The following is a 27896-nucleotide window of genomic DNA, read 5'->3' on the forward strand; positions in this document are numbered from 1 at the left end:
AGTCCCTTAATCTAGATTTCTCTTGGAGGTGCCTTTATTAGCTTCTTTCACACACTTCTGGAGGCGAAAGAGACAGCGAAACTCATTCATTAGCTCGAGTTGTCCATCTGTATTGATTTCTCTACCACTGAGCTTCTAAACAATATAAAAGATCACAACTCAACAATGTAAGATGGCGTTGTTTAAGAGTCTCAGTTTTCACAAGTTTGAACTCTTTGCTCTTTTCCACAAAAATGGGAAAATGTAGAGGAGACGAGAAGGAAAGAAACCGATTCACCTAAAAAATGACATTTCGTGTCTGACCGGTTTAGCTCCTTCTTCAACCACATAACCGGAAAATATAACGGTTCGATTTGGGGAAATGAGTGAAATTGTAAATTGGCCTTAGTCATAATTTGGTTCGATTGGAGTATAATCACGAGAACCGGAGACTTAACGGTTCGACTGGGGCAAATCGTTTGAGTGGTAAAATGTAGGGATTTATATGTAATTTAGGTCAAATTGTGGTGAGTCCATAACATAATCTAATGGTTCGTTTGGGGCAAATTTGTGAAAGTTAAAACAATATAAGGGCCTATATAGACGGTGACATACCACAGTCCCGTCAGTGTCAATTAAAAAAAACCCTGAACCCATTCCTCAGAAATTCAAAATCAATTTCATCGGGTGACACTTGGGGTACTTTGAACTCCCCCACTCACTACCATTGTCGTGATTCTCGGATTATGCTCTAGTTTGATTTCGCCATGGTTGCTTCGAGGGATGTCCATGAGATCGTCTCCAAGCTCTCGTCAGATAAAGCCAAGACTCGCGAAGTAAACTTTTTAGTTATCCCTTTTAATCGTTTTTTGGGGTTTATGGGGAAAACGGCTGAGAAATTTCGACTTTGGTGTATATTTGTGGCGTGTTGTCTTGATTTCGTTGTGCGTAGTCGCAACGATGCTTTATTGTTTCCTTATACTGCAATACGGCTCGGTTTCTGTGATAATTTCGAGTGGGTTTGGTTTGAAAAATGTTGAGATACTTATTGATTAAGCTATGACCAATTGACCAGGGCCCCCAAGCATTGACTAGAATTTGTATCTTTCTCTGAGTAATGTGCTACTAGGTTTTTTATGTTGATCTATATATAATTCCATTTTAATGTTTCTCATGTTGATGAATTTCTTACATATTCTGTATGTCCAGGATGGTGTCAAGTTATTGAATACATGGCTCGAAGGGGAAAGGTCAATTACCTTTTGTAGATTTCTTTCGCAAAACACTGCTAAGCTAAAGTTGGACGAGATTCCAAATGGTAGGTGGTGATAATTTATTCAGTTGATGCTAATATACAGTGCATCACGCTTTAAAGTTAATCTAGAACGTTACTTCTCCTTGCAGCTGAAACGTGGCCCTTTTTGGTTAAACTTCTCCTTCAATGTGTCTCAATGGAGGTGTCAGGTAGTAAGCGACGGATGCCCAAGCCAACTTTTGCAAAGACACTTCGCGTTGTCGTTCAGCGAACAGAAGAAACTAAATTTCCTGGTGAGAAATATTTTTTTGGTGAACTAGAAACATGGTAACATGCTTTTAAATTTTTCATGGAATCACTTTGTGCTTGTAAAGACGCTTCACTCGAAGAGGCAGAAGTATCAAGTCTCTTGGTCAGAAACTTCGTAATCTGATTTTGAATGTTTCCTGTAGTTACTATGTGTTAACGTCACCTCAAAAGAGGACATTGTTGGAAAAAAGTTTTATGGAACTGGAATAAATTTGATTTTCATCTCACAGAAATGTATCTTTTTGCTTACACTTTGATGGTGCATTTACTCTGATAAAAAAGTTCAGCTTTTCCCGTGGTTATGTAACCACTCTGTTTTAATTCTCAGGTGTACAATTTCCTTTGCTATCTATGGCTAAAACCCTTTTTACTCATGTACATGATATCTTGAGCAACACACCAAGCTTTCAGTCAGAGTATGGTACCATACTCCGCCATCTTTTGGAAATTAAGGAGTACCGTTTTCAAATGAGGAAGCGTACATATTCCAGTGAGTTCTCTTCAATTCTATATCCATTAATTGTCTTGTCTTGTCATGAATCTGAAGCGTATGGTGGTATGCTGGTGCTGTGTATTATTTTAATATAATGTTTCTGCAAGGTTTGGTGCTGCTATACATGGAAAGGGCTGAGACAGGGTTTTGCGAGAAAAACAGTGGTCAACATAGCCAGAAGGAGGAAGCTTTTCGCTATATTCTTACGCTTCAGTCACTTCTAGAGAACTCCCCTGGTGATTTTCCTGATGACCTTCGAGAAGAAATTGTGAACGGCCTCATTCACATCTTCTCTTCTGTAAGGTCTGATTTTATTTGTTAGTCAGTCTCACTCAGATCTGTACCCTCCTTTGCAAATAATACTAAAATTTGGTGTACTAATAATACTTCCAGAGATGAGGGGAAGCTTTCACGCAAGCTTATTGAATGTGTAAATACGTTCTTGCTGAAGGATGGTCCTAATTTAGGCTCTTTGTCATTGGAAATTCATAATGCGGTTGAACAATTTGTGTTCCGTTGCTGGTTAACAACCCATGATAAAAACCTCAAGGTTTATTTTTTTCTTTTTCTTTTTATGGTAGCCCTTTGTTAAACATGTAATTTTTTAAATATAATTCTTTTTCATGGTCTTAAGTTTTTTCTTCTTCTTCTTCTTGTTCTGCCTTGTAGGAGATACTTGTTTCTTATGGAAGGCTACAGTTAAATTTGACAAGGGATTCTAGTGAATCTAGTTCTCTAGTGGAACAACTTTTGGACGTGGTTACTCGTGAATTGGATCTTGGTAGTTCATCAAGTTCTGCATCATGGTACATCTTTTTTGAGTCTCCTCTTTCGAGGGATAACTTCTTTAAATTCTACACATCTCGTGCAGTTATAGATTTCTAATTGAAAAAATTATTTAGGGGTGATACAACAAAGGATGAAAAGTTAGGGGCACTGAGCAGCTATCAGAATAGCTTGGTTGAGCTGGCTGCACATGTGTTCTACCGGGTACCTATTTTATATGCAAATTACTTTGCTCTTTGAGTAGCTTTACATGGCTCACAACATAGTTCCAACTCAGGCGACCATTTTTTATCTATTTTCAGCAGTGTCTAGATTTTGTTTAATCTAACTTCACCCCCATTTTAATTGATTCGAGTTATGATTTCTGAAGCATTTTTGCTCTGCAGAAGTTTGATCTGTATACTTTGAGAATATTTTTTCAACACAGTCAATTGAACCTCATCATAGACATGCATGTTTGCTCACAGCCTTCTGTGTCCTGAAATATGTGTTTTGTCCGCTTGTGTGTATATAGGGAATGTGTTAGAGAAATTTTGCTGACATTTAGAACTTTGACAGGCATGTGTCAATACATCTAGACCATCACTGTCAGAGAAACGAGCTCGTAGGCAACATATTGCGATGCGTATGGTGGATGCACTAACTGAAGGAAAATGGCTATGGTATGAATTCCTAATCAGAATATTACAAGTGAATATCCAATCTGCTGATGTCTTCTTTGCGAGAGTTGTTTTGTAGATATATGTGTATCCATATCATAAGAATGCATTTGACGAGTGTACACTGTTTGTTTTTGTTAATGACACATAATGCTGGAGAATAAGTTTGGCGAGAATAGCACATCCCTTTCTAAGAAAATCTGTATTATTTCTGTCAGTCTAGATGCTGTCTTCGCACTAATTCTAATATCGCTGTTCCCTGTTTTCCGTAGAATTTTTATTTATATATGAATATGTGGACTGAAGTACATAAGCTTTTCCCAGGTGTGCTGCTTTTGGTTGTTTAGTTCGGAATTATTGTGCTCGCATCAATATGGATCTCCTTATTTACTGGTTTGAAGCCATCTGCACAAACTTTCAGAGGTAATTTGGGAACTTAGACTTGGATATTACATGGATCTCGTTTCTTTTCCTCTAAGAGAACAGTAGCTAAGTTCTTAGAAGTGTTTTTGTCAACAAGGAGTATTGATTTTGCACCTTCTGGTATGGTGCTCTTTTAGAATGTCCATTGTACCAAAACCTAAGAAGCAGTTGATAGGACCATACATTTAAACTAAGTAAGATGGTGATAGTTACTTTTTTTCTTATGTTTCCTATTTTTGTATGTCTGTATATATTATCTCCCTTTTTATCTATGTGACATACTGTATATATATTTTTGTTAATATGTGACTACGCTGCATAGCCTGCATTAACCAAGTAAACAAGCAAACACAATTCTATGAGTGCAATTTCAGGAGTGTACTGATTCATTACTTTTGATTTCAGTTTAGTTTCTTATATTACCAACTTCTGACAGTAATATGATTCAACATTATTTCGGATGGTAGTACCTTTGGCAGTTTATGGTTTTAAATTCTGTGAATATTTTTTATTGAAATATCCTATTCTCATAGCACTGTAATAGCTGCAAAATGTAGATGTGGTGCTTCTCCTAGATATTTCAATTTCATACTACTAGCATCTGTCTAACAGGGACTGCTTTGGTTGACTTAATCTTGTAAATGACAGACTTCTGGAGGATGCCAGTATGAGACGTTCTTATGATGGTCTACTATGGACTTTGAGGTATGTTTATGATGCTAGTTCAGGTGTTTACTATGCTAAATTTGCAGCAATTTCCTTCATATATTTGCTAATATTAGTTGCTGTTGAGGTGTTTGATACAAAAAATATGTAAATTTATATGAGGTATCTAGGGATCTTTGTTATACTTAATTTTTCAAGTTGTTAAATTCGCTGATCCTATATTTCAGTTAGTTTATTGTGAAACTTCAATTTATTTGAAGGAGTTTGCAAGGGCTCTCCTCTGGTTTGTCACTTCCAGATATTACTATGGACATATCGAAGTCATCTGCTTCTTCAAGCGAGGTACTTTACATGCCTTTCCTGCCTTTGTGTGTGTGAGTCTGTTTCTCATATGATAGGTGATTGGACAAGTTTTGTTCGCAGAAACATGTATTGCTGAGATTTAGAGCGGATTTGGTGTTGTTATTAAAATAAAATAATACTTGAATCCCTTGATTATATCGTGGAGAAGTTGAGGAATTATATTGTCTCTATGTTTGCGTCTTGGCAAATGGTTTTGGTGTAAAATGAACTGAACATTAATAGCCTATCCACATATAGGGTTTTTCTTATGATGTTAAGCTAGCTAGACTCAACTTAATGTTAGATAAATTATGTGACCATTTTCAATAAAAACCAGGTGGTTAGGCTTTTGGATACATTAGCTGATTGATTTCTGGGAATCCTTTTGACTTTTGGTTTTATGATTGCTGAAATGGTTTTCATGCCCTATTCATATTCAGCTTTGCATTGGAATTCCTGATTTCATTAATATAATATCTTATTATGAACCTGATTTGCTTTGTAGTTAGCTTTTGGTTTCTAAACTGTATTATTTGCAGCTAGATCGTGGTTGGCAATCGATTTGGAGTTCTTTAATCCACGGGCTAGCAACATTCAGCAGCATGAGTGTAATTGTACGTTGCACTTATCTACTTATATTCTTTCTTGATTCACACAGTAAACAATTTGTTCAAAATCTGTTGCTTCTTACGGTAGAAACTAGAGAAAGTATTAAAAAAAATCCTGACCACTTGGTAGCAAATAAGGTTCCACCTATGACGTTTGAACTTGTGTATAGGTACCAGCCAACTACTTGAACTTAAGATTTTTGATCTTTCTAACATTTCTTTCGAACAATGAAAAAGTTTTCTTTGGGAATTTTTGTTTGATCAAACGTTAGTGGCTTATTTGTTCGGAGTTTCTTTTCTAGTCATTTCCCGTTTAAGTTGAGTTTCAGGTTAACTCTGTAATAGTTTTAGTTAAAAAAGATACTTTAATGGGGATCAAGGTCAAGGGGTTTCTTGGTTACCCAATACTATTTAAGGGTGGTTGGAAGTTGTTTTAGCTAAACAGTTTTCGGTTACTCGCAAATTAAGCTGATTAGTAGCCACAGATGCACGCACGTATGGCTGATGCTACACTATTTTAATGCAGGTTGATGCTGTCTTGGTACTCCTTGGATCAATTATTTCAAGTGTGAGTTTTTTAATTAAGTTTTATATTTTGTTTTAAAGACTTTTATCCTCTTAATATTATTGTCTCTTCAATCAGAACCACATTACCGTTAAAATTCTGCCTCAAGAAGTTTGGGATCATCAATTATTCAGACACATACCCTCTGAGTAAGCCTTTCATACTCAAAACTTAATAAGCTATGTTGTTCAGCTATTTCCTGAGGTGTACACATAGGCTAGAGCCTCACTTTTTCTGAAAAAAATAAAAAAAAAGTTTGTATATATCTTATTGTTGTTTTTACTCAATAAGATTAATTTGTGTTCGACTACCTGGTTGGCTTTAATTAATAGAGGCTGAATGGCTCTACTGTTATCTAAAGAATTATGACTTTTTACCCAGGCCGGCCTTGTACTTCATTGCATGTTACTTTTCACGTATGGGTTGCCAGGTAAGAAGGTTCTCACTGTAATTGTCTGGTTTTGGTACATTCTATGTTGACTATTTCTCAACCTTTAAAGTCTTGAAGAGTTGTTGCATCGTCATGGTTTTATCCTATCACTGATGGTTGAATTTGTGCAGGGAAACCTGCAAGATGATTTACATCTTCGACGAAATCTTCTTAGAGCAGTTTGTGCCCCTCTAAGTTGGAAGGTAGTTTTAATTTTTTCAGAAGTACACAAGTATATTTGGCACATGGATCTCATTAATTAATAATCATATTTTTGGTCTGATGTTATGTGATACCTCTTACTCTCTTACTTTCCGTGGAGGAAGTATTGTCTTGGATCTGACCAAACAAAATCGTTAGCCTGAATTGTTTCTACTCCAATATGAAGATTGTCAGGCAGTGAAATTTGACCTTTTATGTTATTTTCTGCCAACTAGTTGTTAAGAGCTGCTGCATTCTATTTTCACCTGATATTTGTGAACTGAAAATCATAAGATATAGTTTGAAGCCTCATCAGGTTCACTGAGTGAAGTAAGCATTGTAGATTTGTAAGTCTCGAATGATGTGTACCTCATTGTACCAAACGATCATATTGGAAATCCTGCTTGTGGCTTTTACATTCTTAGGTTCGTTTGACTCTAGATGAGAGAATGGTCCAGCTTCTACCAGCAGCTGCTTTTTCCCTATGTGCTGGTTTCAAGGTTTCACTTCCATTGCCTAAGGAACATCTTCCAACACCATCTCAATGGGATGTCTGTGAACAGGTGAGTGATGTGGTGAAGGTGCTGGTTATGTTTGATAATTTTTCATCTTATGAAAGAATCAAGACTGTTACTGGAATTTGTTTTTCTTTCTTCTGCAGATAGATGATGTTGATCGAGAAAGAAATTTTGGACTCTTTGAATGCTCTGTGGAGGCTCTAACAAGAATTTGCTCAAATTCTAGCAAGGTGGAGGATCCTTGATTTCTTTTCCGCCTTTTCCTGACTCATTTCTCCGCTGACAGTTTTTTTGTTTCCTTGTAGTTCAGATCTCTGGCTGCCAAGTTCCTGACGTAGTACAACTACCTCTGGTGTTAAGAGATCCATTGCTTCATGACATGGATATCTATTTTCTTAGCATTATACCGGAGGTCAAGGAGAAAGGACCATTGTCTGACATCTTTATGGGATGTGCTCTGTTGTGTCATTTTATGCATGGTTCTTACATCACAAGGTTTGTTAACTTGTCAACGAGTAATATTGTTATTGTCTTATCAGACTTTCTCTATCGAAAGTGTTCACTCCTTTAGAATGTGTATATAGTTTATAACAAGATTTTCATAGATATCTTGATGGACGGTGAGCACCACTTGTAGATGCGTCTTTGTTCTGTTTGTAGTGTAATCATGTTCTTTGCATGTAGCTGTCAGAGACAAAGTTGTGATTTTTTTGGGAATCTTTTTTTTTTCACTTTTCAGAGGTTTAAGACAAAAATGATTGATGGTTGTGAATATGGCTACACCCTCGATGAACTAGCTTAAATTGTATCTCTTTGAGTGAACTTTTCTTTCAGTCAACTGGATTTTCGTTTTCATTTCTCAGGAAGGGTAAAGGAAGCAGTTCGTTCTTCTTAAAGGCATGCCAGTATTTGTTAGAAGGCCTGGATCATGCTGTTGAATCAGTTTCAAAGAGCCTCAATGATCTTCAAAGGCGTGGTTCCTTAGGGTTTGGCTCAGATTTTAATGAGAAAGGTTCTATAATAGTTTCATTGAGGTCCTTTACTCAATCTCCTGTCTTCAGCAACAGAAGAGACCAAAATCTCCTTGGCGCTAGTTATGATTTTGTAATTCATTCCTTAGAGAACCTTTTGCGGTCTTTTGCTAAAGTCTATGAAGAATATACTGAGCACGCATGGAATACACATTCAGACACTGTACCTTCTAAATCCTTAGCACCTGATTCCCCAGAAGTTGGCAGGATTGTGGATATGGATTTAGATTTAGCTGAAGACACTAAAGAGAGGGATATTATAGCTGCTGGGGGAAAAGCTGTACCTGGCCTGCCCGTTTCTATGGGTAACTGGAAGTTGGGCATGGTATCGCTTATCTCATGTTTTTCTCCGGTACTTCAGTTTCCTACATGGGATGTTCTATATAATCTATTGGAGAAGGAATCTGATCCTAAGGTATTTCAGCAATCTTTTTTATTATACCAATATCTCAAACTTTTGTGGTGACCTTATAGCTACAAACTGCTTACATGTGCAGGTACTGGAAAATATACTGTATCATCTATGCAAGCTTTCATGCTTGACTTCTATTCCGAAGGTTGATGATTTGGTATGGAGTTTAATTTGTTGATTTAAATTTGCTGTGAAATATTTTGAGAAAGAAAATAGAGGGTTTTTCATCAACATCTCAACCACATTTTGTTGTATTTATGGGTATTTGCTTCATTATTTTACTTTAAGGTTATTTTCTTGGATGGCATGCTTAGCACACAAGTAAAGATGAAGCGTAACTGTCTCAATATAGTCACTGCTCTGCATGTTTTACTTCATACTTTATCATCCTCGAGGAGGGATTCCTCTGGAGTCGAAAAAAATTGTGGTTTGTCTTTGAAAGAAGCAGAAAGTTTTCAGGTACTATCTCTCCTGTTTAAGGTGATTATTTGGTTCTTTCCAGGGATCTGCTTTATTAATTGCTCAGGTAATGTGCAGGTCTTTGTCCAACTTGGCGCAATGGTGAATAAAGTTTCTGAATTTGGTCTCTTGGGATGGTTTGGGCGTGTCAAGCTGATCAACTGTATATGTGATCTTGTCTTACTTAATCCTCAGACTGGTCAGGTGCGTACTTCCCATTTTATCACTCTTTCTTCAGACTTGATAAGCTGACATATGCAATATTAATCTCCTCCTTATGTTTTAGCTTCTCTTTGAACTATTTTCATGAAGCAAAAATGTTCCTGCCTCAAGGTTGCATGACTTTTTTTTCTTGTCAAATTACCATTGGAGTTGAAAAAAAAAACAGTTTGTTCAGATAAGACTATTCCTGTTGTTTGGAGATGAAAAATTGAAATATATTCTTGCACTCATTACTTGTAGCGAAATTGTTCAAGTAATGGAGAAAAATTACAGTGTGTTTATAATAAACAAGTAAACAGGCAGTTTTCCTGTTTTACCATTACCGCTAGTAGTTTTCTTTTTGAAATTTCACATTAGCCGGTTACAGCTAAATATTCTAATTGGTTCCTTGTGGAATTCTTATTTTATTTAGTCTCTTGTTGTACAGTGAATTAAGTTTGTGTTTTAATACAGACAATGATTGAGCGACTTCTGTTGATGCTAAGTGACTCTGATTATCGAGTGAGGTTTGTCTTGGCAAGACAAATTGGGATTTTATTCCAGACGTGGGATGGCCATGAGGCATTATTCCAAGATATTTGGTAAAGTTTGGTTATTCAAAATTATTATTATCCTGTGGCTTTTTTAAGTAGAGTGTTTTCCTACTAAGACAAACTGTTAGATACTCGTTCGTACAGATCTTGTGGCTTACCAAAAAAGAAAATAAGAGAAAGAAGCTGATCTCTGTCTTTGTTGTGGGTTTCTGTTATATACTCATTTCTACAGATTCTTGTGATTTACCCAAAAAGATAAGAAAAAGAAGAAAAAGTCGTATTCTGTCGTTTTTGTGAGCAGAGTATTTGTTTGGCATGTTCTAGTAAATTTAGTCATCTCTCTGGAAAACCTTTTCAAAATTCTGATACATTATTCTTTATTGATTCTGAGTCTTATGACGAGCATCATTCTGTAAGATCAGATGCTTCACAGGGCTTGTTATCTTTTGAAATTTTAACTTGCACTTGAGCCTCGTTATCCGTTTTTATTATGTTTGATTGTAGTACCACATTAGTATTTAATATTTTATTTTTATTACTGTTTTCAGAATTCGTTGTCAGATTGATGTAACTCATTAGTTGTAAACTTTTCCCATTTCCTTTTCCAGCTCCAGCTTTGGTATTAAATTGGTAACCTCCTCAAAGGAGAAACTAGTTACCGCAAAAGATGTTTTGGCTGTTGGTCCTCAGCCTCGCCAAAAAATGGAGACTGTCATCATTACTCTTATGCACCTCGCTTATCACAGTGAGAACATAGAGTTGCAGGTAATATTTTTCATTCATTTTCTTTTGAGTTCTTAGAATCATTTTGAGTATGCAATAAGCTAAGCTTGTGTTAACATCGTATTCCAAACTGGGTGAAACGCAGGCTGTATTTATGATGTGCGCTGTTTCAGCTAAAGATCCCTGTCAGAGGTATTTCCTGCTAGTAATTGTTACTGTCTTTTGTATTAGCTGAAACTTTCTTCTACTTATCTTGCCTTCTTCCTACTAGGGAATTAATCATTGCCGCACTTGACAATTTATCAGCACAACTCCATTACCCATCTAGGTTCAAGGTGTTATTGCTGATTCTTGTATTTTTTTTTCTCTCTTCCACAACTGCATGATAAATGTTCTTCTTGTTTTTACATTTCTGTGAATTTCAGCAGACTTACTTGAGATTAATCCCCTCTGAACCTTGTTAATGTGCCTGCTGACTTAAACTGCTTTGTGCAGTACCTGGAAGAACTCTTGGGCCCAATCCTTTTTCACTGGATTGCATCTGGTGTCAGTTTAGCTGGCCTTATTGAGGTATGCTGCAAGTTGATATTCTCTGTTTCATAGATCAAGCAGTTCTTTTCTGTGATGGTTATATTACCTTTTCACGAAGTTATTGATGTGAACTTTGTTTATTGGAGTTTCATTTGTTTTATATATCAACTTCAAACTTGTATTCCAGTTAAGTAGATTCAATATTTTTTTGTTTCTCTTGCACCATGGGTTTACAATATTGTTTGTTGGAGTTTCATTTGTTTTATATATCAACTTCAAACTTGTATTACAGTAAAGTAGATTCAATATTTTTTTTGTTTCTCTTGCACATGGGTTTACAATATTGTAGATAGGGCACAATTTGATTACAAAATCAAAGTAAATTACCAGTGAAAGAATGAAATATCGACATGTGCTTTTGGATATCTAGCAAAGATGTCCTAAGTGGCAATTTGAAGAATGGAATGAGTACCTATTAGCATTTTATATCATCTGGTGGTTGCTTTGTTGCAGACAAGTCAGCTTTTCATTCCAAACGCTGAACCGAAATATTTCATCCACTTTTGTTCCCACTGGCTGCTTCCAGCTCTTCTATTGCATGAAGATCATACTAACCTCGACTGGGTAGCTAAGGTAAGGGTGCTTCCTTACATCTTTTATGGACCTAATTGAACGTTTTGGAAAACTCCAATCTCAGTTTATGGTGATGCTTATAGGATTTTTTAATGAGATTTATAAACTTTTGGTTGCTTTGTCTTCTATTCTTGTATGGGCAATTAAGATGGTCAGCGATTTGAGCTTTTCCGATCTTTATTTCACTCTCTGTGTACAATTTGCAGATGGCTGGCCAACCAGTGGTTGTTTTGGTCAAAGAAAATTTTGTGCCAATATTTTCGATATGTATGGGATTGCACTGTAGTAAAACGTCAGAATGTGATAAAGGTGCAATGGTGCTTCAGAATTCAATATTGTATGTAGGTGAGACCAGCGAGAATGAGAGGGACAAGCTGATTAAACAGAATATGGTATGATACCTTGTAACATTTAATTCATGATTCCAGCAATCTGTCTTTTGGTGTTCGTGGTGGAAAATATCCATGCTAGTCTGATCCGCTAGTCCGAATTAACCAAACATTGACGGTTTAATTTCATTTTGTCGGAGATTTCAAAAATAATATATATATTTTTGATTATAACGTATTGAATATCTAATGGGCACCTTGTTTTGTTTTCAGGTGTCTATTGTTAGTTTTATTTTATCATGCGCTTCGTCTTCACCGGAACCTCCAGTTCCTACTTTTTCTCGTGACACTATTTCACTTGCAGTTCAAACAGTTGTGGATGGTTTTCTGGAAAAGTAAAATTTCGTGCTCACTCAATGTAGACTTGTTGTTTTAGTTTTTCCTTTTTATAAGGTCTTACTTGTTTTATGCAGCACTGATTATCCTAAGAATGCGGCCATCACTGACAGGATAAACATTTTTCGCCCGGATAGAGTGTTCATGGTAACATTTTAATTTGCCAAAGCTTTTTAATGAGGTCACACTGTTCTTGATAATTTGATACTTTAGTCACAATATTGTTGTTGTTGTTTCGCAGTTCATTACAGAAATGCACTATAGAATGTCAGCTGCATGCCATCATCGGCATACGCGTCATCATTTGGCCGCTCTTGAAGAGCTTACAATTCTTCTTGGTCATAGAGCGTTAGTTCCAAGTTCCTTAAAGTGAGCAGAATTCTCAATTTATCTATTTAATCTTATTTGTTCTGCTACTAAACATGAGCTTCATCTGTAAATTAAAATTTGAGTGGCATTGAAGGGTGAATATATATTTTTCGAGCATTAAAATGTACTATTATCTTTAATTGTGGTCTCTTTCAGCTACATATTCAATCTTGTTGGACAATTTATCGGCTATCCCTCACTACAAGACCAGTGTTGTAGTATAGCGTCCTGTTTGCTGGATTTGTTCAAAAGCAATCCTGCCAAAGAAATTGTTAGTGTACTAGGTGACCAACTCCAAGTAAGTGTTACTTAATGTTATCATTTGGGTCCTCTTCTGAAATACCAAGGGTTTTATTACTCTAGAAAATATGGCTTACTTTTTCTCTATCTGCTGGTTTTTTAGTTTTTGGTTTCAAAGCTGGTTACATGCTGCATTGATGCTGAAGCAGATACCAAAATTTCTGGTGCGAAGTCATCTCAACTGGTTAATTTGCTACACAAGCTAGTTGTTAGTTCAGACTCTTCTCTTAATGAAGATATCAGAGTAGGCGTCCTACGTTTAAAGTTGCCTTCCTTTTGTCCTACCAGTGCCAGGAATAATAGAGAAATATATATGTTCTGATTTGTTCATCGATTTCAGGACTTGGAACCACTCCCGGATTTAAAATATTTCCAAGTCATTCGTGAATCACACATTAGGATCTGCGAAGCATATTCTCCGAGGAATCATCTGTTGAAGGTTGAACACTCTACATTTTTAATTTACATTTTTCTTGAAATTTTATCACTATCCAACTTTTTGTTTCTTTCCTGTTCCACTATCCAACAGTGTTCTAGAAGATCTAATTATCTTCCACCGAGATTCCTTTCCAGGAGGTATCGATTCTATCTTCCTGAGTTAAATCATCCTACAATGTGCATTAAGGTTATCCTTTGTGGCATGATTTGCGTAGGATATTAGCTGTAGAATTAAGATTACGTATGGTTCCTATGATTTTACTTTGGAAGACTGTAGTTTTTCTAATTACACAAAGCAGCAACGGTCAAGGGAGAAAAAGTTTCTCACTATTGTAAATTCATTTCTGGTTATTATTAATTTTTATGTGGTTAGTCTGCTCGATATCTGAGCTACTTTGTTTCATTGTCCGTGGACTATCTAGTTTGTACTCATGGGTGAAATGTTTGATTCTGTTTCTGTTTTTACAAGTTAATTTAGAAGGCAGAGAGTGTTTTGTCTTTCAATTTTATCGATATGGCTTTTACCTTTATAGAAACAAAACTGAAAGCACTATCCCAAAACATGGCTAATGAAGTTTATTTCTAGAGCCTACTACCCTTTAGCCCTCTACTCTTATCACACTGCTACAATTTCATCAACTTATTATGCCCTTTGCAGTCTCCAAGCACTGCATAACAAGCTCATAGCTTCTGAAGTTTCTCAAGAAGATACAAATGGAGAAACTGCAGAAACATTTTGGCAGTCTGACGATGAAATTGTAAATGCTGTTTGGACTCTTGTCCGAGTGTCTGCCTCTGATGAAGCCGATAGTATGAGACTTTTGGTGTCTGATTTTCTTTCCAGGGTAACTGTCATTCGCTTGTGGTCAGTATCTCTTGCAATTTGAATATATGGTCTTATTTTCTGTTCTTTTACTGTAGATTGGTATTAGGGACCCCCACACTGTTGTTTTCCATCTTCCTGGGAACTTAGTCTCCATGCATGGTCTTCAAGGTTTTGGCCATAATACTGGATCAAAAGTCAGATCTTTGACTGAGAACGGCATATCCGATGAAACCCTTATCACACTGCTAAATTTTCTGAAGAAGTATCTTTTGGATGACTCCGTAAAGATTATTGATGTAACATCACAAACCCTTCGGGTCAGTTTTCTAACTTTCTTACCTATCCAGATTTGACCATCCTTATTTTTTGTCGATTGTTTGATTGGTCTCAGTTTTTTATAATTTACCTGTAGTAATTTGACTGTGCCTCTAAATTCCGTAATGTTTGGCTATGATTTAATTTGGCATAATTTTTTCTTGATTCTGTAATTAGCCTTCAACTTTTGTTCTGCTGCTTCATGTTTTTCACACTCCTGCTAACTCATCTTTATTCCCTGTCGGATGTCCGATCTATTGAAACTTTAATAATCTACTATCATGCACATGAAAGTTATGAATCTTTCTGTCTTGTGAGTCATTATATTTTAGTCAAAAGATGTCTAATCCCCTTCCCCAGTTGTCATGCATTTTAGGGGTTGTACTTCATTTCAAAGATTTATTCTGTAATATCTTGTCTCCTGTTTGGAAAGGATAATTGTTCGCAAGTTTTACTTTAATATTTTATTTAAGCTATATAGATGTCCCTCTCCTTATTTCAGGGAATTCTTTCAACCGAAAGGGGCCAGCAAGCATTATCATCTTTTGATTCATGTGAGAGAGCTTTGATTGAGGTGAGCTTCTTTTCTGCATTAGCTTTCTGGTCTTATGCTACTTTTCGTGGGTTGATATTTCTCTGATAATTCGTTAAGTGGAGAATTGTTCCCATGGGCAGGCATTGTTTTTATCAGTAGAATGCTGATGTCTAAGGATATATAAGATACGGGTCTTTCAGAAAGTTGTGCAAATTGATTTCAAGAATTATATTGTGATATTTGTGAATATGTAAATAGTCAGTGACTACATTCAAACAAGTGATGTATATTGGATTTCCCATTCTTGTTAGGGTATCCTAAGTTCAAAACTGCTCTGCCTGTCCAGATAATGTTTTTCTTTTGGTAGGTGCATGGTAGGGGCGTGAACCTTGACATTGTGGAAAAGATCTTATTGGATAGCCAAAAGCAGTTCAAAGGTAATCTAATTATCCCATGAACCTTAACATTGTGGCGAAGATCTTACTATACAGAATTTGTGTGTAGGAATCTCATGGTTCGAGTTACTAATCCCACCTCATAGATCTCTTTATAATTTATTTCTGTGAACCTTTCGTCTTGCTAGATGCTAGAATTTGTTTTAATGTCAAGTTTCTTTATTGAAAACTGAAACCGAATGGTACTAAATGACGGGTATGTAAATCTTGATGCAACCTAAAACAAAAAATGGAGGATACTGATGAAGTCATCGAGGCATATGAAATCTTTTTGGCTTTTGGTTGCAATCGTGAAAAGTTGTCCTGATTGATTTTTAGACTAGAATGCCTGGGATTATTACAGATTTCAGTTAACGTAGATAAGTATCTCTATTACATTCTGCACATGACATGTCCATGTCTGTTTAAACATATTCTATTCATGTTCCACTCTTCCTCTTTTTTAAATTACTCAAGAATGGTTCATTTTGGGCCTCCAGCCGAGAAATTTTCACTGGAGACGCCCGAAGTGTGGTCCACAGATAATAAAAACTTTGATAGATGGATTTGTCAGCTTGTGTACTGTATGATCGCTTTATGTGAGGATGTCCCAATAAGGTATCTATTTAGTTCCAGTTTACCATAGTTATCTATTTAAAGTATACAAGTAAAATCTTGCACTGAGTGGATCATTGTTGCTGCTTTGTTTGACAGGTTATGCCAGAACATAGCATTGCTGAAAGCTGAAATCTCTGAGCTTCTATTCCCTAGTGTTGTTGTTAGTCTTGCGGGACGGATAGGGATGGATATCAATTTACATGACTTAATTACGTCACAGGTATCTCATGAATTTTTTGGATATACCAATAATGCTTCTTTTTTCTACTTGCTTGCATTGTTTCTTCTCTGGATATCTCTGTTTTTCGAGTCAAATCCTCTTCTCTTGTGTTCCCTATTTCTCGGTTCTGTCTTTATTAGAGATTTACTTACTTTAATGTTGCCATCTTGACCTCTTCTCGACTTTTGTTTACAACTGAAATAATTTTCTTTATAGAACTATGGTTGTTGTTTTTGTTGATGAGTTAAGCATTATACTCGTGATTTGCTCATTCTAGTTGTATACTGTAAGGTAAATCCTCTAGCCTGGTGGCTGCGTCATGTTTTTCCATTAGGGTCGTGTATGTTGCAGAAACAGATAATTTAGTGGTCACTTTGGCTAAAGCTTGTGATCCCCATTGGCAGGTGAAAGAGCATATCTTCACTGATTCAAACAAGCTAACAAAATCGAAGCAAGTTATGTTAAATACTCTGAATGAACTGCGGATGTGTTATGTCCTCGAAAGATCGATTTTTTCTGGGCAAACAAAGAGAGAAAAGGTTAGGGTATTGATTTCATGACTGACCTGTTTGCTGTAATGTTTTTAAGTTCTTGAGAAAAATGGTTATCCTGCATATCAATAACAGAGAAAATTATGCTATCCATGGGAGTGCTTAAAGACATTCTGCTATTCTATTTTTTCTTTACAGTGAAATCTGTATCATATGGGATTTTCTTCTATAAAAGATCCGGATAATATATGAGAGATGACCAAAACTAACGTTTGGAATGCTCTTACAGAATTCAAGATCTTGTTCCACAGCTGCTAAGATTAGAGATGTGGAAAGTGGATCAAATGGAATGGCAGCGTCCATAACTACTAATTGGGAGAAGGTGCATATTAGCTTCAATTACCATATGCATTGTTAGGACGATCAGCATTTCTGATCCATGCAATGTCTCATGTGTCTGGTGTTGTCATAAATCTTCTTCTCAAAGTGTTTTTGGCTTCCTGCTAAAATTGCAACTATGTTTTATAGGTGTGATATGTGATAGGTGTCACAACCTTTAGTTTTGTTGATTATTAGATGCCTTGTTATATTTTGTATTTATGTCATATATGAAGAATTGATTACTTTCAAATGATCAACATGAGGTTTAGTAACTTAATTTTATAGTAAAACCATGCAAAAAGAATTTCACCCTGTCAGGTTTTGCTACTTCTATGAATGTCATTTTATGTTGATGTTTTAATTCATTTTTCTGTTGAAGTATTTTTGTATCATTTCTATGGCACTAGTTCTCTAATCAGTTATACCTCTTGTTTCTTTTAAAATCTTCATAATACAGAATGACTTTTGTTGATCAGGTTTATTGGCTTTCCATTGATTATCTTGTTGTTGCCGGATCAGCAGTAGTGAGTTACCCCTTTCGTTTAAATTAACGAATTTAAGATAGAAGCTCTTAAGTTATTTGTAGTATATAACTCTTCTCGCTTTCCCAGGTTTGTGGTGCATATTTGACTGCTTCCATGTATGTGGAGTATTGGTGTGAGGAGAAATTTGGCAATCTAAGCCTTGGAGATCCTGATTTTTCTTATCATGATAAGGTACTAAACAAGGAATGCATGTTATCGTTCCTCTGGTTTCCATCTTAACCAACTAACTCATTATGCTTATTGATTAATGAGTAGTAACTTTATCGTCATCTATGAAACTTTCATTGGATGCACTTTTACAAAATTGCAAACTCAGGTCTCCATGTAAAAAAGGGGATTGGTAATAAGATTTTATTTGCTTGGTTTCATGCAGCAGAGAAAATGGTTGTTTGTGCCGATTTCTAATCTTTCCTTTTCTTTGTTGTTAACAGTTACCGGATCATGTTGAGATACTTGTGTCTGCAATAACAAGAATAAACGAGCCTGACAGCTTATATGGGGTTATACATTCAAATAAGGTTCGTTCTGATACTAAAATTCTTTCCTACAGAGTACATATTCGATATCTCATCCACACACTTGGATCTTGCCTATTGGAAATGGTTGCTAGTCTGTATTCTCCTGAACTTGGTAACATTAACCTTTTTGTTATCTACTCTAGGAATGTTTTGAGACATCTCCCGTTTCATTTGATTGCCAAAATATATTTTCGACACTGATTAGTAAAAAATGAAGTAGCTAAATCATATTGCAGTATTTGTTTTTAATTTTTTTACTGGTTTCTTATATGTGAATAATACTTTCTGTTTCTGTTACATGGATGCAATCTAAAAGTTGTCTGCTCAAATAATCACATTCGAGCATGAGGGAAACTGGACTAGGGCACTCGAGTATTATGACTTGCAAGCACGTTCACAGAAAATGGTGGTGCCAAGTAGCCTTTCTGAAAATCTAGAGGTGGAACAATTTCAGCCAACAACTAGTGCACGGCATTCGGTTTTTGGTGAAGGGGAGGTCCAGAGACAACCGTTCAAAGGACTCATTAGGTCGTTGCAGCAGACAGGCTGTATGCATGTCCTGGATTTGTATTGCCGAGGCTTAACTTCCCGAGAAGGATGCTTTCAGTATGATCCCGAGTTCATCGAATTGCAGGTATGCATCCTGATTTCTCCTTTTTTCCAATACATGGAAGTCTCATGTCTAAATAAGGTTGTTGGTAAAACATAAATAGTCCATGGGATAAAGAAACGATATGATGACTCAAAGATCTTGAAGGAGTAGCTTAGCAACAATATTTACCAGATTAGTAGTTTGTTTCGTTGCAATATTGGCCCAAATTCTGTTTTAACAAATAACTCATCGAACAAGACTCAGCTGTGGTACGTAAGTTGTGTTGCTTAGGTGATAATTCAGTTGCAAATTAACTTCTTGCTTGCAGTATGAGGCTGCATGGCGAGCAGGAAAATGGGATTTTTCATTACTTTATCCGCAAACACATTGCCAACCTCTGCAACATGCAAAGAACAATAATTATCATGAAAGTTTGCACTGGTAACACATTTCTACTCTTATGTACCGATGCTGCTATACTTAGCCATTAGATATCTTTCCCTGTCTATATCTCACGATTGCACCAAATATGACATCTTCTCAACACTGAATTTGCCGCTGGTCTTAAGACTTTTACTTAAAAGTAATATGTTACAGAGGAATTTTAGAATAGAGTAGTTGAAGTCTCCATACTTTCCTGGTATCTGGCATTGTTTCTTGGGTCAAGTCTTAGTATCAATTTTCAGTTATGATTATTTAAGCTTTGAACAGTCATCAATATTACACATGAGAGTCACTAACTTCCGCCTTAGGCATGTCTTTTTCGATGTTTTAACATGTTTAATTTCTCAGTTGTTTGAGAGCATTGCAAGAAGGGGATTACGATGGGTTTTATGGAAAACTGAAGGATACTAAGAAGGTAATGCATGATTTCAGTTTATTATCTTAGAATTGGAAGGTTGCAACCTTCAGTGTGGTAAAGAATATTTGCTTTCTCTCCTTTTCAGGAGCTTGTGTTGTCCATTTCCCGTGCAAGCGAAGAAAGCACTGAATTTATATACTCAACAGTAGTGAAACTTCAGGTATGGAATTTTAAAATTGACATTAACGTACAACTCCTTTTTCCATCATGCTTGTCATTTGGGTGCAAAATTCTACTCCTTATTTGTTCATATTCTTGAATGTGATAATGGTCTTTCTCTTGCCACAACCCCTTTAAAAGATTAGCACACTCTGGGAGTGCCATACTTAAGGTCATCTTGATCTTAACTAGCCAATTACACTGCAAGAGCTGTCAAGTTTAACTTATCCAGGTGTCGCAAGTTCCAAAACTTAACTATGTTGAGATGTTCACCTTTGAAAAAAAGACTTTTCCATCTCAATATTTCCTCACAAAACTATATCTCATAGACTAAATTTTTTCATATGTGAACTTTCAAGCTGGGGAATTTATGAATGCAAGCTGCATGTTCATTAAGATCTAAGGAAAAATGCTGATGCTAAAGATTCCATGTCTCTTTGGAAAAACAATGGTTTTGTCTTTTCCCACTTTTTGATTTCTCATGCTTTATCATGTCTAGATTCTTCATCATCTTGGACTAGTTTGGGATCTTCGCTGGACGACATCTTCGCATCAAAGTGTGCATGGCTATCTAGTCAAACAAATGGCATGCGTAGACCCCGTCATTCCAACAATGGATCAGGTATTTTCTCTGTAACTTCGTTTTCAAGTGGTTTGTTCACTTGCTTCTACTGAATCGTTGAAAGCTTCAAGAATTTATGTTATTAGTATAATAAGTAATAAGTTGGCAAAATGTCGAGGCTGCTTAGGGACTTTTATTAGTATTCTTTATTAGTCTTGGGAGTGCACATATATGCTCAAACTACCTAGAAGCTAAGTGAGATAATCTTGTTATCTGAGTCCATGTTTAATTATGAAATACAGTTGTCTTGGCTGAATAAGGATTGGAACTCTATTATTACGCAAACTCAGTTGCACATGACTTTGTTGGAGCCATTTATCGCATTTAGGCGAGTTCTTCTCCAAATCTTGGGATGTGAGAAATGTACCATGCAACATCTTTTGCAGTCTGCTTCATTACTTCGCAAGGTATGTATAAAGTGAAAAGCTACAATTTCCCTTGTAGTAAAATGCAGAGGACCAAGACATTATCTTGTTGCTTTCAGGGAACAAGGTTTTCTCATGCAGCTGCGTCTCTGCATGAGTTCAAGTTTCTTTGTGCAAGAAGTAATGGACAACAACCCGTTCCAGACTGGCTTGGAAAGGTAATTTTTTTATGACTCATCTTGCATCTTTTGTGGAATTTGAATAGCCTGCTTTTTTCTTCCTTAATTGTAAATATTTATACGGGGACGTTTTCCTTATTCACGTTTATGAACGTGAGACCAAAGTTACAACTAAATTTCTGATCACTCATTTACCCACGCCTCCTTCTGTCAACAAATAGTTGTCACCTAGGAATTAAAATATTTTTAACTGAACAAAGGCATACAATGGTTGTTTTAATATCTATTAGTTACTTTGCCACTTAGTTCAGAACAGGGCAATGTATCTGGTCCACTACTAGAGATATGCTTTCCAGTAACTTTTTTTGTGTGTTTCTCAGCTTGAAGAGGCGAAGCTATTACATGCCCAAGGGCGGCATGAAGTTTCCATTAGTCTTGCAAACTACATTTTACATAATTATCAATTAAAGGAAGAGGCTTCAGATATATATCGTGTCATTGGAAAGTGGCTAGCAGAAACCAGATCTAGCAAGTAAATAAATTGTCACTTTTTATTGGTTGAAAGCAGTTTCTATCTATGCTTGTAATGAACTTCTAAGAATCTCAACTCGGTTCTTTTTTTTTTTTTTTTTTTTGCTTCTCTTGAAAATAGTTCTAGAACTATTTTAGAGAAGTATCTCAGGCCTGCAGTTTCGCTTGCTGAAGAACAGAGTTCCAAGATCTGCAAAAGATTAGTAGATAGACAGAGCCAAACTTGGTTTCATCTGGCTCATTATGCAGATGCTCTATTTAAGAGTTATGAGGAAAGACTCTCCTCCAGTGAATGGCAAGCTGCACTGCGGCTACGAAAACACAAGGTCTTATCCACCTTGGTTGCTCAAATTCACCTCTTTAACATTTTCTTTTTGTACTTCGTTTTCTGTGTGTAGGATATGCCTATTTATTTCCTTCTAAATGAGCACCAATCAATGACTAATCCCTTCTTTTGCTGTATCAGTAATAGTTTTAAACAGCTTCAACTCCAAAGGTTGTTCTTCTGGTGTGGGTGAAACTGGAGGTAACTAACTAGTGTGTTTAATTTTTCAGACGAAAGAGTTGGAGGTGCTTATTAAACGGTTTAAGAGTTCAAAGAAGGCAAGTATTAGTCTACTTCCGTTTGTTTGGTCTCTAAACAAATCTCTTATCAAAGCATGATCTGATGGATTGGCCGGTCTAGGCATCTCTCTCATTTTACTTCATATTTGGTCTTTTACTGTACTAGGCGGAGCAATCTGACTATTCACTGAAGATCCAAGATCTGCAGAAGCAACTAACAATGGATAAAGAAGAAGCAGAAAAACTGCAGGTTTTTTTTATTCTGCCTTGATAATCTGGCTTATGTAGAAAAGTAGTCATGGTTTTCTTGATAGGTGTTATTTACTGATATGTGATCTCTCTCTCTCTTTCTCCTCAATTGCGTAGGTTGACAGGGATAACTTTCTGAAACTTGCATTGGAGGGTTATAAACGTTGTCTGGAAATTGGTGACAAGTATGATGTTCGAGTGGTACGTTAATCTATATTTCTGTGAGATTTGTGTATAATGTAAGATGTGAAACAGTGTCTGGAATTGATCCTTTATGACATGTCATGAAGTGTTAAGTTGGCTTTTAGAGTCAAATATAGAATTCCTTAAGAAACTGGTTTTAATTGTAAGGTTACAACATCTAATGAATCTGCAGATCTATGTGTTGCTATTGTGACTTCATCTCTCTCTACAACTAATTAGAGTTGGGTTTCATTATATTCCTTCGCATCTATCAAGGAGTAACTATGGATATATTAGTGGTCTTCAATAGTCCAACCTTTCTTCATTTTTCCTGTTTTGGGTTGCGGCGGCTTCTAACTGCTTTTCAACATTTCTCAGTCGTGTTTGTGTTTGTATACTTATTGGTCATATCAATCTTTCTTTGGTTTTTTTGGGTACGTGATGAAGTATATTTGATAATAGCACCACATAGATTCATTTAATTCCATGTGAATGGTCGACCTGTACTTAGGAGTTTAAAGTTTGTGACTAGCGCATACTTATATATGCCAGGTTATGGTAGAGTGATCTTTATTTTCATATAAGTTATACACTTTTTATTTGGGAAATTTTGTCTTACATTATCTCAGAAAGATATTTAACGTTTTCTCTGGCCTTTTAAAAACATGTTTGAGATTTTAGCAGAAACGTGGTGTATTCCATTATATTATTAAATTACTTACGGAACACTGTTTGGAGCTAATTCTTCTTTCTACAGGTATTTCGGCAAGTATCCATGTGGTTCAGTCTTGCCTCCCAGAAAAATGTTATTGATAACATGTTGAGCACCATTAAAGAGGTACTTGACTAATGGTATCAGATTTTATCTGCTATCGAGAAGGAATTCTTTGATTTTCCCTCCATTTTTCTTGTTTAGTTTATAAGCAATCTTCATCTCCCTAAACGTTCTTGCAGGTCCAGTCCTACAAATTTATACCCCTTGTTTATCAAATTGCTTCAAGGTTGGGCAGTTCCAAAGATGAATCAGGATCTAACAGCTTTCAGGTAGAATACAATTTTACTTGGCCATGGTAGAAAACTTATGACTATGATGCTAATCTCTACGATTTATTACTTGCAGTCTGCATTGGTTTCGCTTATCAGAAAAATGGCCATTGATCATCCATACCATACAATCTTGCAGGTTCTGAAGTGTTATCCATCTCTTGTACTCTTTATATTTCTTCTTTTCTGTTTGGTTAATTGGCATCGGACTTGCTAGAAGTGCACACGGTAAAATCCTTGAGTGTCCTATGATATCCCGAATCTGTTGAAAGAATGGAAACACAGTAAAGTATGTTGTGCTGTATAGCATGCCATCGAAATTACATTATTACCAAGTGACTTTGTCTATCTTATTCGAAGTCAAGTTTCTGAATACTGGATATATGTCTCGTATTTTTCTGTTGCTTTTGGTTCTAGCTTCTGGCTTTGGCAAACGGTGACCGTATCAAGGATAACCAACGCAGTAGAAATTCTTTTGTGGTTGATATGGATAAAAAGCTTGCAGCAGAGCATCTCCTGCAGGATGTATCACATTATCATGGGCCTATGATTAGACAAGTAAACCTTATTTTCACCTAATCTTATGCATCATAAACCATTTTGCCTGGTTACTTATCAGCAAATCCTGATTGTTTTTTTCAGATGAAACAACTGGTAGATATCTACATCAAGCTTGCAGAGCTTGAAACAAGGAGAGAGGTCTGATAGTTGAGTTTAGAGGAAGTGTTTTGTTATGCTGTTTGCTGAACATTTTTTGAAACATTTGTGGAACTCTTTCCTCTGCAGGATACCAATAGAAAGGTAGCACTACCAAGAGAGATTCGTAGTGTGAAACAACTGGAACTTGTAAGCATGCCATTGTTTAATTTATTCATTTGCATTCTCTTATCTAACTTAATCATAATTATTAGCATGTAGGACCCGTGTTACTGCTCAAGATAGAAAATTTCTTCGAAACTTCAAAACTTTATGGGTCATCTTGCTAGGCACTCCTATACATACAATGGAGATATTAATGCAACTATAGATTGTTCAAATTCTTTAGCAAATGTTTTCCTGTGTTTTCACTTGTCTGCTCTCATGGTTCCTGTTTTGAGTCTGTTGCAACTCCTAACAAGATCGATACTCCGTTGCATGAATTTTGGCGATATATAGTCTTTTCGTTGTTTATTTAGTTGGAAGAGTTAATTGGTTAGTTGAGCTTGCAAGCATATTTTCCATTATCCTTCTAGTTCAGATATTCAATTTCGCTTTTTCTCTGTGCTTCTCAGGTATGTGTCAAACATTAATTTATTTTGAGTGTAGGTACCTGTGGTGACTGCAACAATTCCTGTTGATCGTAGCTGCCAATACAATGAAGGGTCATTCCCGTTTTTCAGAGGTTTATCAGATTCTGTTACGTAAGTCCCTGCTCAATTAATCTTTTGAAAATCAATATAACTATAATTTTTTGCATATCTAGTGTAAAAGAGCACTTCATTTAAAACCATGTCTTTTGGATGATATGCAGAGTGATGAATGGTATAAATGCTCCAAAAGTAGTTGAATGTTTTGGTTCTGATGGCCAAAAATATAAGCAACTTGCGAAATCTGGCAATGATGACCTCAGACAAGATGCTGTAAGAGTTTCGGAAGTTTTACTTGCAATGTCTATAATATGATACATCGTGTGGCACTACTCACTTGCAATGTCTGTAATATGATACACGGCACTGCTCCCTGTAGTGGCAGCAAATTGAAAGTTTGCTGACTTAGCTAAGATTACATATAAAATGGTCTAGTTATGCAAAACGTGTACCATTTTGTTTCAGGTTATGGAACAATTTTTTGGCCTCGTCAATACCTTTCTACACAATAACCGGGACACTTGGAAGAGAAGATTAGCTGTGCGCACATACAAGGTACGTCTCTGTATCAGTCTACTAGAGGTTTTCTGTTTTAGAGAAAATTTGATCCATTCAGTAAGCTCTTTATAATTCATATACTTATATACATATTCTCAGGTTATTCCTTTTACTCCAAGCGCTGGTGTTCTTGAGTGGGTCGATGGCACAATTCCACTTGGAGATTATCTTATAGGAAGGTTGGTCTAGTAGACTAGTATTTACAATAACATGGTACAACAATCTCTCTTCCAAATCGTGACAGTTCAAAACTATCTGTTTGCATATGAAATCACAGCTCAAGGAGTGAGGGTGCTCACGGTCGTTATGGCATTGGAAACTGGAAATACCCCAAATGCCGAGAACATATGTCGAGTGTAAGCTTGTTTCCTTTCACAGTTCTTCTTAGTTGTCCATCACTGACACCTGGTAATACACCTCAACTGATACGCGGTGATTGATTGGTGGCTTGTAGGCGAAGGACAAGCGCAAAGCCTTCGTGGATGTCTGCACAAACTTCAGGTTTCATTTTTTGTGAAACGTTAATTTAACTTACTCCGTAAGTAGGTTGGTGGCTGAAAAATCCATCCCCTTTTGCAGGCCTGTCATGCATTACTTTTTCCTGGAAAAGTTTCTGCAGCCTGCTGACTGGTTTGTCAAGAGGCTTGCTTATACACGTAGTGTTGCAGCTAGTTCAATGGAAAGTATATTCACTTTTGATGATATTTATCCTCTTTCAGCTTAAGATAGATGGGAATTTCAATTTGTGTATACTTTAGAATATAAAACGGAAAAAATCATTTGAACCCGACTAAATGGCATTTGATTTGCTATCAGGTTGGGTACATCGTTGGTCTTGGTGACCGACATGCCATGAATATTTTAATCGATCAAGCTACAGCAGAAGTTGTCCACATAGATCTTGGAGTTGCTTTTGAGCAAGGATTAATGCTCAAGACTCCTGAAAGGGTGTGCTCTCTGCCTCTCTGCCTCTCTTCCATCTCTTATCTTTGCATATTTAATTGGTTTTCATGTGAATATATAATCTTTGTACAATTCTCATTTGTTCATTTTTGTTCTGATCTGATAGGTTCCGTTCAGACTGACAAGAGACATCATTGATGGAATGGGTATCACAGGAGTGGAAGGCGTTTTCAGGAGATGTTGCGAAGAAACCCTGTCTGTGATGCGAACAAATAAAGAGGCACTGCTTACAATTGTCGAAGTAACCAGATCTGAAAGTTTTAACTTTTGATTTTCTTAAAATACAAAAGTTTTTTTGAATGCGTAATCAAGATCGCTTGTTTTGCAGGTTTTTATACATGATCCTCTGTACAAATGGGCCTTGTCCCCCTTAAAGGCTTTGCAAAGACAGAAGGTACCTCGTACCCTTATAGTTAAGCTGTAAATGTACAATGTAATGACCTTTGCAAAAAGGTTATGAAATGGACTTAACTACGGATTTTTGTTTAAACAAATGCTTCCGGTGCTCTTTATTTGGATCTATTTCTTCACGCTAATTATTTTGTGTTCCACTTCATTGTCTTGATCCAGACGAGATTCCAATTCAATATTAGGATAGTTTATCCTGTTGAATACGTTTTGTTTCTCACACAAAGGTCTTGATCCAGGAAACTGAAGATTATGATGGCATGAACTTGGAAGGGTTACAAGAGGAGTTCGAGGGAAACAAGGATGCAACACGTGCCTTGATGCGTGTCAAGCAAAAACTTGATGGCTACGAGGGTGGTGAGATGAGAAGCATACATGGCCAGGTAAAGTTTTTGACATATTAATTAAAGAGTATAACATTTAAAGCTTGCATTGTTCTTGCCTTCTTGGTGTTACTGAGTGTATTTGCTCAACACTTAATTGTTTTGTAGGCACAGCAACTAATACAAGACGCAATTGACACAGATCGTTTGTCCCATATGTTCCCTGGCTGGGGAGCTTGGATGTAACCAACCTTCTATATGCTTCCAATTTTTTGTCTATGAATAGAGAAATCTTTATGTAAAGTTGAAAAATACTCGGCTGCCAAATTTTGTCTAGCTTAGGATGGGAGGAGCAATCTAAAAACGGCTTTTGCGTGGAACAGAACAAATATGTGAAGTAACAAGCTCAAGCCTATAATATATTACTGCTTTTGTGCATTTTGCGTATTGGCTCA

General features: G+C 36.3%; 1 protein-coding gene across 3 annotated transcripts; it reads left to right on the plus strand.

Annotated features, from left to right (window-relative positions):
* Positions 1 to 614: 614 nt before the first annotated feature.
* Positions 615 to 27879, plus strand: ATM (Serine/Threonine-kinase ATM-like protein). 3 transcript variants are annotated; one of them, NM_001339355.1, is made up of 79 exons: positions 615 to 815; positions 1189 to 1297; positions 1384 to 1527; positions 1872 to 2033; positions 2144 to 2339; positions 2430 to 2586; positions 2706 to 2842; positions 2939 to 3026; positions 3381 to 3484; positions 3806 to 3904; positions 4553 to 4609; positions 4831 to 4912; positions 5452 to 5526; positions 6047 to 6088; positions 6164 to 6234; positions 6467 to 6515; positions 6647 to 6718; positions 7142 to 7279; positions 7378 to 7464; positions 7545 to 7729; positions 8098 to 8680; positions 8763 to 8834; positions 8966 to 9136; positions 9215 to 9340; positions 9812 to 9939; positions 10500 to 10656; positions 10760 to 10806; positions 10886 to 10949; positions 11110 to 11184; positions 11659 to 11778; positions 11985 to 12170; positions 12381 to 12502; positions 12581 to 12650; positions 12745 to 12872; positions 13029 to 13170; positions 13276 to 13416; positions 13513 to 13611; positions 13702 to 13748; positions 14269 to 14455; positions 14532 to 14753; positions 15254 to 15325; positions 15654 to 15723; positions 16221 to 16338; positions 16435 to 16558; positions 16963 to 17097; positions 17339 to 17431; positions 17907 to 17954; positions 18042 to 18146; positions 18407 to 18493; positions 18810 to 19127; positions 19414 to 19526; positions 19878 to 19944; positions 20033 to 20107; positions 20606 to 20728; positions 20971 to 21135; positions 21213 to 21311; positions 21653 to 21804; positions 21925 to 22129; positions 22359 to 22406; positions 22534 to 22617; positions 22734 to 22817; positions 23557 to 23637; positions 23754 to 23843; positions 23920 to 23982; positions 24261 to 24401; positions 24486 to 24542; positions 24630 to 24689; positions 25149 to 25243; positions 25354 to 25462; positions 25655 to 25744; positions 25847 to 25926; positions 26025 to 26103; positions 26202 to 26248; positions 26327 to 26426; positions 26564 to 26695; positions 26817 to 26951; positions 27039 to 27104; positions 27358 to 27501; positions 27610 to 27879. In NM_001339355.1, the coding sequence occupies exons 1-79, from the start codon at positions 747 to 749 to the stop codon at positions 27685 to 27687; spliced, it is 9042 nt and encodes a 3013-aa protein (NP_001326746.1). In that variant the 5' UTR covers positions 615 to 746; the 3' UTR covers positions 27688 to 27879. The 3 variants fall into 3 exon arrangements, with proteins under 3 accessions (NP_001326746.1, NP_001326745.1, NP_001319707.1); NM_001339356.1 differs by lacking the exon at positions 6647 to 6718; NM_001339354.1 differs by having other exon boundaries at positions 13513 to 13748; positions 23920 to 24401.
* The last annotated feature ends 17 nt before the right edge of the window (positions 27880 to 27896 follow it).

Source organism: Arabidopsis thaliana, chromosome 3 (genome assembly GCF_000001735.4).
Source record: "Arabidopsis thaliana chromosome 3, partial sequence".
NCBI lineage: Eukaryota > Viridiplantae > Streptophyta > Magnoliopsida > Brassicales > Brassicaceae > Arabidopsis > Arabidopsis thaliana.

Excerpts from the sequence above, each read along its gene's own strand:
- ATM (NM_001339355.1), top strand. The coding sequence starts at position 747 with ATGGTTGCTTCGAGGGATGTCCATGAGATCGTCTCCAAGCTCTCGTCA. Across the intron at positions 6,516-6,646 it reads TTTCACGTATGGGTTGCCAG|GGAAACCTGCAAGATGATTT; the intron begins GTAAGAAGGTTC and ends GAATTTGTGCAG. Across the intron at positions 7,280-7,377 it reads AATGGGATGTCTGTGAACAG|ATAGATGATGTTGATCGAGA; the intron begins GTGAGTGATGTG and ends TTTCTTCTGCAG.